This window comes from Megalops cyprinoides, chromosome 1 (assembly GCF_013368585.1).
Source record: "Megalops cyprinoides isolate fMegCyp1 chromosome 1, fMegCyp1.pri, whole genome shotgun sequence".
Lineage (NCBI taxonomy): Eukaryota > Metazoa > Chordata > Actinopteri > Elopiformes > Megalopidae > Megalops > Megalops cyprinoides.
Window position 1 is genome coordinate 4,064,865 of NC_050583.1, and position 19,258 is coordinate 4,084,122.

General features: G+C 43.9%; 1 protein-coding gene across 1 annotated transcript in view; it reads left to right on the top strand.

Annotated features, from left to right (window-relative positions):
• Positions 1–2,059: 2,059 nt before the first annotated feature.
• LOC118774176 (NACHT, LRR and PYD domains-containing protein 3-like) overlaps positions 2,060–19,258 on the top strand; it is a 52,502-nt gene continuing 35,303 nt past the window's right edge. Inside the window, 5 exon segments of the mRNA XM_036523336.1 lie at positions 2,060–2,086; positions 2,629–2,689; positions 2,915–3,227; positions 3,229–4,686; positions 12,718–12,891. Of these exon segments, the coding sequence (XP_036379229.1) occupies positions 2,060–2,086; positions 2,629–2,689; positions 2,915–3,227; positions 3,229–4,686; positions 12,718–12,891 (2,033 nt within the window).

A 19,258-nucleotide genomic window follows, 5' to 3' on the forward strand; every position in this document is an offset into this window, starting at 1 on the left:
GTGCAGAGTGTCAGAATACCATAATTTATATCCACAGGGATTGTGAAAGGAGCACAAACATACACTATATGGACAAAAGTATTTGGGCGTACCTGTTAATTATTGAATTCAGGTGTTTCAATCAGACCCGTTGCCACAGGTGTATAAAATCAAGCACCTAGCCAAGCAGTCTCCATTTGCAAACATTTGTGATACAAAATGGGTCGTTTTGAAGAGCTCAGTGACTTCAAGCGTGGTACTGTGATAGGATGCCACCTTTGCAAAAAGACGGTTCGTGAAATTTCATCCCTGCTGGATATTCCACGGTCAACTGTAAGTGATATTATTAGAAAGTGGAAGCGTTTAGGAACAACAGCGACTCAGCCAAGAAGTGGAAGACCACGTAAAATCACAGAGTGGGGTCAACGACTGCTACGGCGCATGGTGCGTAAAAGTCGTCAAAGCTCTGCTGATTCCCTAACTGAAGAGTTCCGAACTTCCACTGGCATTAATGTAAGCACAAAAACTGTGCGGCGGGAGCTTCATGGAATGGGTTTCCATGGCCGAGCAGCTGCATGCAAGCCTCACATCACCAAGTCCAATGCCAAGCGTTGGATGGAGTGGTGTAAAGCACACCGACACTGGACTGTGGAGCAGTGGAAACGTGTTCTGTGGAGTGACGATTCACGCTTCTCTGTTTGGCAGTCAGATGGGCGAGTCTGGGTTTGGCGGATGCCAGGAGAATGTTACCTTCCTGACTGCATTGTGCCAACTGTGAAGTTTGGTGGAGGAGGGATAATGGTATGGGGCTGTTTTTCAGGGTTTGGGCTAGGCCCTTTATCTCCAGTGAAGGGCAGTCTTAATGCTTCAGCATACCAAGACATTTTGGACAATGCTATGGTTCCAACTTTGTGGCAGCAGTTTGGGGAAGGCCCTTTTCTATTCCAACATGACTGTGCCCCAGTGCACAAAGCAAGGACTATAAAGACATGGTTTGATGAGTTGGGTGTGGAAGAACTTGACTGGCCCGCACAGAGCCCTGACCTCAACCCCATCGAGCACCTTTGGGATGAACTGGAACAGAGATTGCGAGCCAGGCCTTCTCGTCCAACATCAGTGCCTGACCTCATAAATGCTCTACAGAATGAATGGGCACAAATTCCCACAGAAACTCTCCAAAATCTTGTGGAAAGCCTTCCAAGAAGAGTGGAAGCTGTTATAGCTGCAAAAGGGGGACCAACTCCATATTAAAGTATATGTATTTAAATACAATGTCATTACAGTCCCTGTTGGTGTAATGGTCAGGTGTCCGAATACTTTTGTCCATATAGTGTATGTGACTATGTGAATACTGTCACTATCTCTCCACAATGGGAAATATTGCATTTATTTTTTGAAGGACACACTCGTTGTCACTGGTTACGGAGCTATACAACCTTAAACATTCAGCATGGTCTGAATTAGAGGGCTGGTTGCCCTGACTTCCATGCGACAGTAGGCGTCAGTGTGGCATCGAAGGTTTGAGCAGCTTGACTTTTTTTGAAGAAAATGATTCATTGTACCAAAAAGGTTTGTTTTCCACATCACTGTTTTGAGAAAAAAAATCAGCAGAAGGGGTGTCTGTAACCATGTGCTCTTCATGATGATTAAACGAGCTGGTGAGATGATAAGATAAATGTGCACAAATGAAAGGCAACAGGTCTTTTCTTCCAGGAAACACTGGAACATAAAGACCCTTCTGTTTGCTCTGTCTGCTACGTTTGTGCTTTAAACCTACATCCTGGTATAAAGTCAGTGACTATTTATGAAGCCAAAGCAGCTTCACTTCTGGTAAAATGTTCTATGGAAATAATGAAGCTCTGTGGTGCTTTTAAGCAGGTGTCTAGTCATATAATAAAATTTTAGCTTGGTTTTCTTTACGTTACATTACATTACCTGCATTTAGCAGATGCTCTTATCCAGAGTGACTTACATCGGTTTTCCTTTTCCCATCTTGCTAACTGGGCACTGATTAAATGTGCATTCCTGTGTCTGCAGTGAGCTGTCAGAGCTCCAGTCCATCTCTGCAGTGTGTGAGCAGATGAGCCAGCAGAGACTCTGCCAGCAGGTAAAGGACTTCACTCATTCACCTGAATCTACCTGCACCTGGAGTCACTCATTCACCTGAATCTGCCTGCACCTGGAGTCACTCATTCACCTGGATCTGCCTGTACCTGGAGTCACTCATTCACCTGGATCTGCCTGCACCTGGAGTCACTCATTCACCTGAATCTGCCTGCATCTGAAGTCACTTATTTACCTCTGTCTGCAACTGGATTCATCCATTTGCCTAAATCTGTCCTGGTTTCACTCATTCATTTGACTGTAATCCCCTTATTCACTGACTGGCTGGATTGTCTGTCCTTTAACCCCTCATTCATCTGAATCTGGCTGTCCAGTATTAAGCCATTCACCTGTCTGTCTCACATTCTCACCCATTCATACTCTGCGCATTTTATACTCACTCCTTTGTAAATTCATTCATCTGGCCTCATTGAAAAAAGTAATATTCTGAATTGCATTTTCACAATTATTAATTATTTTTCATGTAATATTTTTCATTCTATATTCATAAGCAGTGGTTTAACTGGTGTCTTTATTTCCCTGCAGTCCATGATTGTAGATGCTTCACCCCTGTGTTCCAATGATCAAGATCTGGAAGCAAAAAATAGTAAGATGTTTTTCACTGTATTATTATTACAAATCAAAATGGTTGTACTAATATGGTCATCTCTTGTAAAACCTCACCAGTTTATCTTACCCACAAAATCACTATCTACAGACACATTACTGCTGTTTAAAACCACAGCCTACAGACACATTAGTGCCATTTAGCACATAATACTCTCACACTCTTCAGTAACAGTCTGTCCTGAAAATGCCTCCATTCTTACAGAGAAATGTGCACAAAGAGTCCAAGAGAAACTGAAATCCAGTCTGAAGAAGAGGTTTGAGTGCATATTTGAAGGGGTTGCTACATCAGGAAAACACACCCTCCTCAACAATATTTACACAGAGCTCTACATCATAGAGGGGGACAGTGAGAGGGTCAATAATGAACACGAGGTGTGGCAGATTGAGACAGCATCCAGGACACAGACCACACAAGACACTGCAATACACTGCAATGACATCTTTAAACCCTTACCTGGACAAAAGAATCCCATCAAAACTGTGCTGACAAAGGGGATCGCTGGCATTGGAAAAACTGGACTGGGCAGAAGGAAAAGCCAATCAGGATGTTCGTTTCATGTTTGTTCTTCCTTTTCGGGAGCTGAACTTGATTAAAGATGAACAATACAGTCTGCTTGGGCTTCTGCATGTCTTCCTCCCTGAAACAAGAGGGATTGAAAACATTGAGTCTGATGTTGACAAAGTTTTGTTCATCTTTGATGGTCTGGATGAAAGCAGATTTTCCTTTAATTTCCAAAACACCAATGTATTGTCTGATGTAACAGAGACATCCTCAGTGGATGTGCTGTTGACAAACCTCATTAAGGGGAATCTGCTTCCCTCTGCTCTCCTCTGGATCACCTCCCGACCAGCAGCAGCCAATCAGATCCCTCCTGAATACATCCACCGGCTGACAGAGATACAAGGGTTCAATGACTCACAGAAGCAGGAGTACTTCAGGAAGAGATTGAATGATGAGAACCAGGCCAGCCGAATTATCTCTTACATGAAATCATGCAGGAGTCTCTACATCATGTGTCACATACCAGTCTTCTGTTGGATTTCTGCAACTGTTCTGGAGAGACTGTTGGGTGAAGCTGACTGTGGAGAAATCCCTAAAACTCTGACTGGAATGTACACACACTTCCTGCTCATTCAGTCCAACATCAAGAATCAGAAGTATCAGGGAAGAAATGAGACAGATCCACAAAAGCTTCTGGCGCTGGATAAAGACATGATTCTGAAACTGGGACGGCTGGCTTTTCAACACCTGGAAAATGGCAATCTCATGTTCTATGAAGAGGACCTGAGAAAGTGTGGCATTGATGTCACTGAAGCGTCAGTGTACTCTGGGGTGTGCACAGAAATCTTTAAAGAGGAGTCTGTGCTGTATCAGAAGAAAGTGTACTGCTTTGTGCATCTGAGCATCCAGGAGTATCTGGCTGCTTTGTCTGTGTTTCACTCATATGCAAGCAAGAATGTAAAGGCATTGAAGTCCATTTTTGGTCAAAAATCTGAAGTCACTGAACTGTCACTGTATGACTTACACCAGAGGGCTGTTCAGAAGGCCTTGGAGAGTAAGAATGGACACCTGGACCTTTTCCTGCGATTCCTTCTCGGCCTCTCACTGGATTCCAATCAGAACCTGCTCAAAGGCCTTCTGACACAGACAGGAAGTAACTCAGAGAGCATCAAGGAAACAGTCTGGTACATAAAGAGTTTGGAGATGAAGGATTTCTCCCCAGAGAGGTGCATCAATCTGCTCCACTGTCTGGCTGAACTGAACGATCATTCACTTATGAACGAGGTCCAAAAGCACCTGAGCTCAGGAAGTCGTTCTGTTGAAAGGATCTCACCTGTGCACTGCTCTGCCCTGGCCTATATGCTCCTGATGTCAGAGGAGGTGCTGGATGAGTTTGCTCTGAGGAAATACAACACCTCAGATGAGGGGCGCAGGAGACTGGTTCCAGCTGTGAGGTGCTGCAGAAAGGCTCTGTGAGTATTAACATGAGTATCACCTTTCTAACATACCATGCTTATCCTGAAAACATGTATGTTAGAATATGATCGTGTATATGCACATATACCCTATTGCCATATAATTAAAATCTCTTATAATTGTCTTTTAAATGCTCAAACCATTAAAAAGTCAGAAAAAAAAATTAAAAATCAAATAATATTTATACAGATAATATTAAAACTGCCCGTACTGGCAAGACAGTGTAAAGTAGTTCAGAAATGTGGCCTGTTTCCACTTTAATGTTACATTAGAATATTGAATTCTCGAGTGCCATTAATTTAGATATTTTCCCTAAACATAATGTCTTCCTATTTCTTGGGGGTGAAACAAAAATCTTTTCTCAGTATTTCTATTAACTGCTTTATTACGGACCACCAGATATTTTCACTATTGCTACTGTTGCAGTTACAGCTGTAATGTAGGGTGGGACCACTAGGATCCAGGGGCCTCATTTATAAAGCAGGCTGGCTCCCAGATTTCATGCTAAATTCTGCGTATGCAGAAAGCCATGGCAGCACTTTGACTTCGAAACATTTAACTTGATTTGAGAATGTGTTTACCTCAAGGTACCTCAATGTGTGTACCTCACATCTCGTCCATGTGAACAAACTAATCCTTTAGGCTGAACAGTGTGTTACAGGCATGAGTTTTCCTATGTTTAAACATTACTCACTGAAATACAGTAAAGACAGCATTAAATGAACAGTGAAAATGCTGAAGAAACAGCAATGTGTGGGCGGCAGTGTAGCTTAGTGTTTAAGGAGCAGGACTCGTGACCGAAAGGCTGCCGCTGGGGCACTGCAACTGTACCCTTGGGCAGGGTACTTAACCCACAACTGCCTCAGTAAATATCCAGCTGTATAAATGGATAACATTGTAAAAAAGTGTAACCTATGTCAGTTACTGTAGATGTCTGTTGCTCCACTTAATGCACTAGCACTTTTGGAGGATGTGGCTAATGGTACTTTACTCCATGAGTGTGCATTCAGAGATTAGGCAGACTTTATGGTGCATGAGGATGAATGCTACAGCACTGCTTCTTCCTATATATTTGCATGCTGTTGATCCCAGCACTGGAGAGCCCAACTAGATGCAATACTGCTGTACAAGTGCAGAGGCAAGTCCTCTCCACCTGTGGTTTTCTGGCCAGAGGGAGCTTTCAGAGGGAGCCCAGTGACAGGTCTGCATGTCCCCATCACTAAGAGGCATTATGGCTGATGCACAGAGCGGCATCATTCACATCACAACACAATATACTAGGGCTGGCATGATATGCGTTTGTCATGATACAATATTATCACGATACTTTGGTGCCGATTTGATTCGTATTACGATTCCGATATATTGCGATTCTACAAGTATTGTGATTCGATAGTATTGATTATTGATATTTTTCTGGCGCTATTTTTATTCGTGTCACAGTATTCAGCAGCCCAAGTGTTTAGAAGCGCCCTCTACAGGCAATGGTGGAATTCTCAGCCACTCTTGGCTCACATTTGTCAGTGAAAGCAATACAGCAGCGCAGCGCCACTATTACGCATATGACGTCACAGAAAGTGTCGATTCGGGGAAGAAGTATTGATATTTAGTATTGTGCTATAAAAATCGCGATATATCATGAATTGATTTTTTTCCCACCGCTACAATATACTCACTTCCTCTGCACTGCAGAAACACACATCAGCAGGACATCAAAGGGAATTTACAGTCTGTATTTTTCATGAGTGCCTCTCTCACCGTGTAGCCATCTTCATCTCCTCAGCTGTTCCTTGTATTAGAAGAACTTCATTTGAAGGAATTGGAATCTCTGTTCCTCAGTGTTTAAAGATGTTTTAAAATCTGTTTTAAAATAGTTTAAATTGCAGTGAGTGTGGAAAAATTAAACATACCAAATTGATGTGAAAAGCTTCACACCATCTACAAGGAAAATAATGAAATATGATAATATGAATAATGAAATAAATCTTTCCCTTTAGATGTGTGATTTTTTTCACACATCTGTTTCATACCTCTTTCTTAAGATTCTGACTCCCTCACATCTGTACAGGTCCTTCTCAAAAAATTAGCATATAGTGATAAAGTTCACTATTTTCCATAATGTAATGATAAAAATTAAACTTTCATATATTTTAGATTCATTGCACACCAACTGAAATATTTCAGGTGTTTTATTGTTTTAATACTGATGATTTTGGCATACAGCTCATGAAAACCCAAAATCCCTATCTCAAAAAATTAGCATATGTCATCCGACCAATAAAAAAAAAGTGTTTTTAATACAAAAAAAGTCAACCTTCAAATAATTATGTTCAGTTATGCACTCAATACTTGGTCGGGAATCCTTTTGCAGAAATGACTGCTTCAATGCGGCGTGGCATGGAGGCAATCAGCCGGTGGCACTGCTGAGGTGTTATGGAGGCCCAGGATGCTTCGATAGCGGCCTTAAGCTCATCCACAGTGTTGGGTCTGGTGTCTCTCAACTTCCTCTTCACAATATCCCACAGATTCTCCATGGGGTTCAGGTCAGGAGAGTTGGCAGGCCAGTTGAGCACAGTAATACCATGGTCAGTAAACCATTTACCAGTGGTTTTGGCACTGTGAGCAGGTGCCAGGTCGTGCTGAAAAATGAAATCTTCATCTCCATAAAGCTTTTCAGCAGATGGAAGCATGAAGTGCTCCAAAATCTCCTGATAACTAGCTGCATTGACCCTGCCCTTGATAAAACACAGTGGACCAACACCAGCAGCTGACATGGCACCCCAGAGCATCACTGACTGTGGGTACTTGACACTGGACTTCAGGCATTTTGGCATTTCCTTCTCACCAGTCTTCCTCCAGACTCTGGCACCTTGATTTCCGAATGACATGCAAAATTTGCTTTCATCCGAAAAAAGTACTTTGGACCACTGAGCAACAGTCCAGTGCTGCTTCTCTGTAGCCCAGGTCAGGCGCTTCTGCTGCTGTTTCTGGTTCAAAAGTGGCTTGACCTGGGGAATGCGGCACCTGTAGCCCATTTCCTGCACACGCCTGTGCACGGTGGCTCTGGATGTTTCTACTCCAGACTCAGTCCACTGCTTCCACAGCTCCCCCAAGGTCTGGAATCGGCCCTTCTCCACAATCTTCCTCAGGGTCCGGTCACCTCTTCTGGTTGTGCAGCGTTTTCTGCCACACTTTTTCCTTCCCACAGACGTCCCACTGAGGTGCCTTGATACAGCACTCTGGGAACAGCCTATTCGATCAGAGATTTCTTTCTGTGTCTTACCCTCTTGCTTGAGGGTGTCAATGATGGCCTTCTGGACAGCAGTCAGGTCGGCAGTCTTACCCATGATTGCGGTTTTGAGTAATGAATCAGGCTGGGAGTCTTTAAAAGCCTCAGGAATCTTTTGCAGGTGTTTAGAGTTAATTCGTTGATTGAGATGATTAGGTTAATAGCGTGTTTAGAGTACCTTTTCATGATATGCTAATTTTCTGAGATAGGAATTTTGGGTTTTCATGAGCTGTATGCCAAAATCATCAGTATTAAAACAATAAAACACCTGAAATATTTCAGTTGGTGTGCAATGAATCTAAAATATATGAAAGTTTAATTTTTATCATTACATTATGGAAAATAGTGAACTTTATCACTATATGCTAATTTTTTGAGAAGGACCTGTATAAGTGGTGTCAGCATGTATAATTCCTTTGGTCCCATTCTTACTCTTAGATCCAATTATATGTCAGTATCTTGAATGCTGGCACCTGGAAACCTTGTACTTTTCATTTGAATTTTAAATTTAAAGTGAGTTTTTGCAGCAGGACTTATTTGCGATTGATGTCTTCAGTTGGCATTCCTGCATTTTTCACATTCAAAATGAGCAGTAAAAACATCTCAGAAGATTGACACAGCATTTTCCTCTTATTGTAAATACCATCATTCTCCTTGTTCATGCTGAAAGGTGATTGTCCAACCTTAGTCCCACAGAGCAACATCCTGCTATTTCCTTGGCGAAGTTGCATCTGAGCTCTGGCCTAGGAGTCAGAAATGAGCAGGAGATTTGAGAGTCTCTTACCACACCCACAGGCAGATTCGGGCTTGTGTGAGCATGGTGGCGATCTCGCTGATGGGAACGCCGGGTTGTGGGGATGGAAGCAGCAGCAGGTGGCTGGGTTATCAGGAACCTCAGGAGTAGCAGAGAGTCTCACAGCAGCAGCACTGCAGGCAGATGCAGTAGCAGTGATGGAGGATTTAGTCCTGGGAGGAGGATCAACACTTCCACAGACACGGCACCACAATCTGTGCTGGGATGCTCACTCCTATAAAAGTCATTAAAATCAGTATGGGACAGAAGAATGGTTGATTATAAATGCTTTGTTTCTGTCTTTCTATCTTTTCAGACTCAGAGATTGTAAGCTTCAGGATGAGTCCATTGAAATTGTGGCCTCAGCTCTCCAGTCAGCCACCTCACCCCTGAGAGAGCTGGACCTCAGCTACAATAACTTGGGAGAATCAGGAGTGAAGCTGCTGAGTGCTGCACTGATGAGTCCAAACTGTAAACTGCAGACTCTGGATCTCAGCTACTGTAACCTGGGAGACTCAGGAGTGGAGCTGCTGAGTGCTGCACTGATGAGTCCAAACTGTAAACTGCAAACTCTGAGGTGAGTGATGCTGTTTGATAATCCTGATTCATCAGCATTTTTCACTGAATTCATTTTTTAAGTAATGCCTGAAAGATTCCATGAAATTTAGAAACATGGATCCTTCTTAAAGTTTTGTCTTCAACCTGTCATATTGAATAATAGAGAAGTAAATGTTTATACGCTGAGGCTGAGTAACCCCTGACTGGCCATCACTGTCTCATGAGTGTGTTCAGCCAACTGTGAGAAAAGACCCAGGGCCAAATTTACAAAAGGATTCTGTGTGCTTTGTTGGCAGTAAAGGCACATGAGATTTATTAACCAGCTGTGATGTGTGAAATATGCAACTAATAACTGTCACTTGGCAGTAGTAGTATGTGCCTTTGCCATTGATATATATGCAGTTCCTCATATGCATAGTGGTTAAGGAGCAGGACTCGTAACCGAAAGGTTGCCGGTTCGATCCCCGCTGGGACACTGCTGCTGTACCCTTGGGCAAGGTACTTAACCCACAGTTGCCTCAGTAAATATCCTCAGTAAATATCCAGCTGTATAAATGGATAACAATAAAACAATAAAAGGGTAAAAGCGTCTGCCAAATGAATAAATGTCAAATGTAAATATGCACATTGGGAGGAAGCTAGGAAGGTGTTAAAACAGGCAGAGGATTTAGAATGAAACATGTCTTTATTCTGTGGAAAGAATAGCATGTTGGTCTGCCTTTGGCCTTCATGACTGCTTCAGTGGGAGACTGGCTACTAATTTCTGGTAGAAAGCTAGTGGTATTGTGCTCTACTCCTTTAAAGCATTTGTAAGCTCCACCAGTGAGGAAAGCTGTCTTAATTCTGTGTTCCACTTCATCTGAAAGATACTTTATCAGTGCTCTGTGCTGGTTACTAAAATGTTCTGATGTTATTCTTTTCAAACCGTGTATAGTCAGACTCATATTCACACCTCTTTTCCTGCGAATACACGGCGTGTCCCGTAACTGTAGGGAGTGTATAGATATAGCAATATACAAATAGACAGACACAGTCTGACTGTCAATCATCATTAGTAAACTATGAAATTTGCATTCATGGTGTGCAAATTGGAACAAACAAAATGCCCCCAAGCAGGAAAAGTTTCAAACGCTGCCTGGCGATGCATTTTTTATGTAGTGTATATTTCCCTGAATAATTATATTTCACATGCAAGAAATGAACCCCTGTGTCTCTTGGTATGTGTTTTTATTTTAATAGTTCATTCTGGAGAGCTGTATTACTAAACCATTTGTAAGATCTGATTCATAAAGGTAGATCATGACCAGTTTATACATTACTCATTAGCCGATTACAGATAACGCATTGACATTAAAAATTGTACTTGTATGTGCAGTAAAGACTGCTACAGTCTGTTATAAAGATACTGTAGAAAAGTGAAAAATTAAGTAAGCTCTAATATATTAATTTAGAGCTCAGTTTGAACAAAACCATTATAAATAAAGGAAGTGCTGAGAAACACCTTCTAACAGCACAGAATCCCCATCACTGCACTGGGTGTTGGGTTTCTAGATGAATCAGATTGAAGACAGGAAACCTTCACTAATTTTCTGTGCAAAGAGAATAAGTAGAACCATTTTTAACATTGTTTATCTAACAAATTGTCGTCTTCCTGTAATGTATAGTCAATATCTGGCTTCCAGCTTCCCTGTAGCAGGTGTATAATTTACTGTGACATTTATTATATGTCTGTTTGGTAACCCTGCATCTTTAGTTTATTCAAGTGCTGACTGTAGGTTATTCAAACCCCTCAAAGACTGAGAAGGCCTTTCAGGATTTACATTTAATAAAATCAGCTTTTTCAACTGAAACTGGTTCTAAATCCAAGGACGCCTCATTTTGTGTTTTTTATAGTCTTACTGCAGACAAATGGATGTATTTAAAGATTTTAACTTTTGATGGCCACCAGATCAAAAACATAATCGCCTGAAAGTAAATAGGCATTAGCTTAGATGGAAAGCTGAGTTTTTAACAACATATGGATAAACTGTCCAAGAAGCACAAGTTACCTTTGTATCTATACTAGATAATAGGAATGTTATTCATGTGCAAGTGGCACCCAGTACACTGAAGATTCTGGACACAAAAGTAGTGTAGTGTAGAAGTAGTGTAGTGCGCATTCCTGCTGAACTTTTTGCCAGCTGTCTTAATTCTGTGTTCCACTTCATCTGAAAGATACTTTATCAGTGCTCTGTGCTGGTTACTAAAATGTTCTGATGTTATTCTTTTCAAACCGTGTATAGTCAGACTCATATTCACACCTCTTTTCCTGCGAATACACGGCGTGTCCCATAACTGTAGGGAGTGTATAGATATAGCAATATACAAATAGACAGACACAGTCTGACTGTCAGTCATCATTAGTAAACTATGAAATTTGCATTCATGGTGTGCAAATTGGAACAAACAAAATGCCCCCAAGCAGGAAAAGTTTCAAACGCTGCCTGGCGATGCATTTCTTATGTAGTGTATATTTCCCTGAATAAATCACTGAAGATTCTGGACACAAAAGTAGTGTAGTGTAGAAGTAGTGTAGTGCGCATTCCTGCTGAACTTTTTGCCAGGTCTCTCTCTAAAAAGAGGTGTCTATCTTCCAGGTTACTACAGTGAAGAGTTCTATAGCTGGATTACATGTTATATCAACAAAGGATGTGAGTTATAGACAGAAACACAGTTTACTGCCCCTTTTCAGGGATCCAGTGCGCACCACGTTTTCCGCATTCTCCTGCTGTGCCGCAGCTCTCTCTCTCTCTCCCTCTCTCTCTCTCTCTCTCTCTCTCTCTCCCTCCCTCTCTCTCTCTCTCTCTCTCTCTCTCTCTCTCTCTCTCTCTCTCTCTCTCCTTCTCTCTCTGTCTCTGTCTCTCTCTCTCTCTCTCTCTCTCTCTCTCTCTCTCCTTCTCTCTCTCTCTCTCCCTCTCTCTCTCTCTCTCTCTCCCTCTCTCTCTCTCCTTCTCTCTCTCTCTCTCCTTCTCTCTCCCTCTCTCTCTCTCTCTCTCTCTCTCTCTCTCTCTCTCTCTCTCTCTCTCTCTCTCTCGCTCTCTCTCCACTCCCTGTGGACACAGAGCCACTTTTACAGAGCCAATCACCTTCATCTTACCCAGCTGCACCAGCTCCTTTTGCTACAAACAGGGCGGGGTCGACTTCTCCCCCCAAGACAGACAAATAAACAGATATACAGAAGATACATAGATGTGTTAAAATACTCCATTTCAGTTTTAACAGAAGACGACAACTGGAAAGAGAAAAACAATAGATAACAAGAGTGTCTGTGCATTATTAAATCCCCCCATGTGGGGATAATAAGATTTTCTAAATAATCAACTAACAGATCTTCTCTCCTCTCCATAGACTGGGTTGCTGTAATCTCACAGAGGGCTGCTGTGATGATCTGGCCTCAGTCCTGCGCTCACACCACTCAGAGCTGAGAGAGCTGGAGCTGAGAGACAATGACCTGCAGGATTCAGGAGTGAGAGCGCTCTCTGCTGGACTGGAGCATCCACACTGTAAACTACAGAGGCTGGGGTGAGGAGAATAATAATGTACAGTCAACTCATGATTACAGACTTGAAATTGTTATGCCAGCCTTACACCAAACAACTTTCAAGCGATTTCATTACATTACATTACATTATTGGCATTTAGCAGACACTCTTATCCAGAGCAACTTACATTGGTTACACTTTTTTTTTACAATGTTATCCATTTATACAGCTGGATATTTACTGAGGCAACTGTGGGTTAAGTATTTTGCCTAAAGGTACAACAGCAGTGCCTCAGCAGGGAATCGAACCGGCAGCCTTTTGGTCACGAGTCCTGCTCCTTAACCACTGTCGCAGTGTTGCAGAATGGTGATTAAGTATGCATATAGTGGTGATATGCAATATGTATTTGGGCTCTGCAAGGGTATTTTCTAAATGTAATATACTGTAATAGTATATTTTTGTATTTTATTTTGTATATGATAGGTGACTGTGTAGCTATTGAGATACAGATTTGTGATCTCACTCTCTCCCCTTCTGATGAACGAGAGAGGGCATACGGACCTGAAACCTGTGACGCTGACTGCGTGTACTTTTATTTTATCTTTGAACAGCCTTGAGCAGAGAGCAGGGTTGCAACCTGTAATGCTGGACAGCGCCAATAATATCAAGGAGCATGATGGGAAATAATTTCAAAAGGAATCTAGTTTCAGTCTTGCAAATAGTGACCCTGCAAGATCCTGCAAGTCTTTGCAATTTCATAGTCTGTGACTAAAAACTCTGTGACTAATGACACATTGTCTTTAGGTATGAGAGAGTGTCAGACTTGAGTCTTTTAAAGGTCTTTTCACAGTCTTGTCAAAGTCCTCTAGTGTATGGTCAGCATTAGAGAGATGCATGTAGCAAGATAGAAAATGCAAAATAAGACAAGCAAAAGCTAACTAATGTCTCCATGTATTGTTACTGCCATGCAGCTAGATGAATAGCTTTCATGAATGGGTCATTCGGTTGTATCATTCAGATATATTTTACCTTACATATAACACATAATGTTAATGTAATTTGTGACCCTGCTATTTAATGTTGGTGGGGTTTGAATTTCTGGTGAGAGTTAGAGTGACCCCTAACCCCATCCCTTCCATCTACATGTGAAAAAGGTGAAAAAATGCCCTCTTACAGAGTTTCAATATATACTGCACATTGTTATGACTCATCAGGTGTTGTAAAAATATGCAGCATATGAATAACAAAATAATCTGCAAAATGGGCAGTGGCACAAGGATGGTACACTCCCTTTTGAATAAACCCCACCCTAAGTGTGTACCTCTGAAATGGGGGATACCCACCACAAATCAGAATGCACATATCCATCAGGAAAATGCCTGTCATTCTATACAGACTCAACGCACTGCTTTGTGTGTCTAACCGAAGTCAGAGTAGAGCCCATAATGAAATTAAAAGCAATCAAGTGTGTTTATTTTGCTGCAAAACAGCAACAAAAGACATTTTACTTTCAACAAGATAAAATCTTGGAGACTTGGGGGCTGTTAGAGGCTGGAACATGCACTTTACAGTCCATCTAAAGCTGTAGAAAACCTTTTAAAGCACTTACCCTTTCAAAGTCAAAGTCAAAGTCAACTTTATTGTCAATTCTCCAATATGCACAGGACATACGAAGGATTGAAATTGTGTTTCTCTCAGGCCCACGGTGACAACAGTTCGACATAACACAATGAAGACACTGAGAGACAAGAACAAGAATTGCTACAAATTACACATATTACACATATTTACAGCAAGGGCATTCAGGCACATTGTGGGTTTATAAATATGGAGAATAAATATAAAAAAATATAAATATAACTATAACTACGTATTCCACAGGAATACGATGTAGACTGTTTATATAAGTAAAGTCACTGTGCAAATCTGTGTGATTGTGTGTGTGATGATTAATGTTGGGAGTAAGGATGGGTGGAGAATAGTCCAGGCTTCAGTATGGGGGGGGGGGGGGTTCAAAGCTCAGTCCTGTGGTGGAGCAGATGGCTGAGGGAGGGAAGAGAGTTCAACTTCCTAACAGCCTGGTGGATGAAGCTGTCCCTCAACCTTGAGGTACGGGCCTGGAGGCTTCTGAATCTCCTCCCCGATGGGAGGGGGCTGAAGAGCGTGTGCGAAGGATGAGTGGGGTCGGCAGCAATGCTCTGTGCTTTACGCGCTAGGCGCGTGTCGTAGATGTCCAAGGGGGAGGGGAGTGAGGCACCAGAGATCTTTTCTGCTGCATCCACTATGCGCTGCAGGGTTCTCCTGTTGGCGGTGGTGCAGCTCCCAAACCACACAGTGATGCAGTTGGTAAGGAAGCTCTCAATGGTGCCTCGGTAGAAGGAGCACATGATGGGAACTGGGGCTCTGGCTCTCCTCAGTTTGCGGAGGAAGTAGAGGCGTTGCTGAGCTTTCTTGGCCAGTGATGTGGTGTTGTTTGACCAGGAGAGGTCTTCTGTTATGTGCACACCCAGAAACTTGGTGCTACTCACCCTCTCCACAGCTGCACCATTGATGGTCAAAGGACGATGCTGGGTGTGCTCTCTCCTGAAATCGACGACCATCTCCTTTGTTTTCGTCACATTCAGGGAGAGATTGTTGCCACCGCACCACTTGGCAAGTTGGCTCACCTCCGTCCTGTAGTTAGCCTCGTCTTTGTTGGTGATGAGGCCCACCACAGTTGTGTCATCCGCAAATTTGATGAAGATGTTGGAGCTGTACTTTGGTGTGCAGTCATGGGTCAGCAGCGTGAAGAGAAGGGGGCTAAGCACACATCCCTGAGGGGCTCCAGTGTTCAGTATGATGTTGCTGGATATGTGGTTGCCGACCCGAACTGCCTGTGGTCTTCCAGTGAGGAAGTCCAGTAACCAGTTGCATAGGGAAGTGTTAAGGCCCAGATGATCCAGTTTCTGAATTAACTGCATGGGGATGATTGTGTTGAATGCTGAGCTGAAGTCTATGAACAGCATTCTCACATATGAGTCCTTTTTTTCCAGATGGGTGAGGGCTGAGTGTATAGCAGTGGAGATTGCGTCGTCTGTGGACCGGTTGGCTCGATATGCAAACTGGAATGGGTCCAGGGAGGGAGGGAGGATGGATTTGATGTGCTGCATGACTAGCCGTTCGAAGCACTTCATTAAGATGGGCGTCAGTGCAACAGGGCGGTAGTCATTGAAGCTGGATGGAGATGGCTTCTTTGGCACCGGTATTATTGTGGTTGCTTTGAAGCAGGTAGGGACAACTGCCTGGCTCAGGGAGGTGTTGAAGATGTCTGTAAAGACATCTTTGAGCTCCTCTGCACAGTCCTTCAGCACACGGCCAGGTATGTTGTCGGGCCCAGCAGCTTTGCGGGCATTGATTCTGGAGAGGGAGCTCTTCACGCTGGCTGGAGATAGGCACAAGACCTGGTCATCAGGAGGGGGTGGTGATTTGTGAGCAGGTGAGGAGTTGTCTGCTTCAAAGCGCGCGAAGAAGTTATTGAGGTTGTTCAGCAGAGAGATGTTGCTGTCGCAGGTCCGTGGTGGGGGCTTGTAGTCTGTGATGGTCTGGATCCCCTGCCACAGGCTCCTTGTGTCTCTGCTGTCACTGAAGTTCTGTGCTAACTTCTGTGTGAACTGCTTTTTGGCTTTCCTGATGCCGCGGGACAGGTTGGCTCTGGCTGTTTTCAGTGCAGCGTCATCACCGGCTCTGAAGGCAGCATTTCGGGCCCTCAATAGCCTGTGGACTTCTCCTGTCAGCCATGGCTTCTGGTTAGCCCGGGTGGTGATGATTTCGATGACATCATCAATGCATTTGGTGATGTAGGCTGTAACTGTCTCTGTGTACTCCTCAATGTTGGTGTGCTGGTTATAGGTGGCTGCCTGTCTGAACATGTCCCAGTCCGTGGTAGCAAAGCAGTCCTGCAGTGCTGAGGAGGCGCCCTCTGGCCACACTCTGATCTGCCTCTGAACCGGTTTGGTGACTTTCACCCGTGGTCTGTATGCTGGCATTAGCATAACAGTGATGTGGTCAGAGAGGCCAAGGTGGGGGAGGGGTGAGGCTCTATATGCTCCTTTATGTGTTGTGTAGACCAGGTCCAAAGTGTTATTTCCCCGTGTTGGAAAGTTGATGTGTTGATGTTTATTTGGAAACACAGTCTTAAGGTCTGCATGATTGAAATCTCCAGCTAAGATGAGAAATCCCTCTGGGTGGGCTGTCTGTTGATCGCTGATAGCCTGGTAGAGCTCACTGATTGCCCCGCTCTTGTCGCTGTTGTTAGAGCTAGGGGGAATGTAAACAGCCACTAGCAGGATGGCTGTGAATTCCCTCGGCAAGTAGAATGGACGGCACTTGATAATCATAAACTCCGCCAGGGGTGAACAATGTCTGCAGACCACTGTGGCATCTCGACACCATGCATCACTGATGTAAACACAGACCCCGCCACCGCGGGTTTTACCGTTCTCAAACAGCGCTCTATCCGCTCGATAGCATGTTAGCTGGTCGAGTTGAATGGCGGAGTCCGGTACGCTGTTGTTGAGCCACGTTTCAGTGAATACAGACACACAGCACTCTCTCACGGCTCGCTGCGAAGATCTCAGAAGCCGTATGTGGTCCATTTTGTTGTCTAAGGAGCGTACATTGGCGAGGAGGATGGTTGGAATAGTCGGTTTGTATGGGCTAGCTGCTAGCCTGGCTCGGGTACCTCCGCGCTTTCCCCTCTTCCGCTTTCTCTCACACCGCTTGCGCCGCCTCCTCTCCGGGTGGGGAGTCGCAGTCGAGGCCGGTGGTGTGGTAGTCCAGCGGAGTAAACCATGTCTCTGGAGTTCCTCAGAATACGTGGTGTTTAATTTCCAGATTCCAGATCTGCCGATGACTAGCAAATCCTTCCGGTTGTAAGTTCGCCTTGTGTTGAACAAACATAACGTACGCTGACAAAAACACGCCGACTTGCACGAGAATAAACACGAAAACGCCGTACTATCGGGACAGAGAGGAGCCGCTGCGTCTGCACGCGCCGCCATCTTATCTAACGTGTTCAGTTCCGTTTTATTGGGCCTCTTGTCTCCTTCTCTCTGCAGTCTATCACTGTGTCGAGTATCAGAGAGAGGCTGTGCTTCTCTGGCTTCAGCTCTGCGTTCAAACCCCTCACACCTGAGAGAGCTGGATCTGAGCTACAACCACCCAGGAGACTCAGGAGTGAGAGCGCTCTCTGCTGGAGTGGAGGACCCCAGCTTTAAACTGGAGACACTGCTGTAAGCAGAGTTCTGCTCCTTTGTGTGTGTAGATGTCTGGTGTGTTATTGGAAAACCTAGTGAGATGTGTAAGACGGTGCACAGTGTTCTCATCTGATCAGTAGAGTCCTGGCAGTGTGTGGAGCTCTCCCATTGTTACAGAGATCTGAGTTTCCACACTGCACTTCATAGGCAGAAAGTCTGTGTCTCTCAGTCTCTGTTCTTCTGTTCCTACAGTGTGGAGCATGGAGGAGAGATTAGGCTCAATGCAGGACTGAGGAAATGTAAGATTCACGCACACACACACACACACACACACACACAACTCACATATACATGAACACAAACACACACACGCACACTAACAAACACACGCGTGAACAAACATACACACACACACATACAAGAACAGACATACAAACAGCAACACGCACACACAGATGCATACACACACAGACACAAATACAAACACGAGCAGACACACCGACAGACGCATACACACACACACACACGGAAGCACACGATCAGACATACACACAAACACGACACACACACACATAGACACAAAAACGCACATACACACATACAGATGTACACACATGCAAATACACAATTCAATTCAATTCATTTTTATTTGTATAGCGCTTTTTGCAACACAAGTTGTCACAAAGCAGCTTTACATTGTTCCCAGGCCTGAGACCCCCTGAGAGCAAGCCAAAGGCAACAGTGGCAAGGAAAAACTCCCTATCAGGAAGAAACCTTGAGCAGAACCGGGCTCATGGGGGGGGGCCATCTGCTTCTGGCCGACACTGGGCAGATAGAGTTAAAGACAAGTTATGCAATGTACTTTAAGACATTTACGATTGATAGACAATAATAGTTAACAGCAGAGTAATTTTAAGAATGTCTCCTAGGATGTCCGGTTCTTGGAACGCAGTTGGCTTTGATGGGCAGGGCAGCGAGGTAGCAGGACTGGAAAACGGGATGAGACGCTTGGGCTACAGCTCCGGACAGGAGCCCGGAGCAGGGATAGGAAGCAAACAGAAAACAGTGGTTAGTGGATGATATAAGAATGGCAGGGATGTAGAACAGAGAGGCAGGAGAGGAGGGGCAGTGAAAAAGGTGGCAGTGTGCAACAAGAAAAAAACCCCGGCAGGC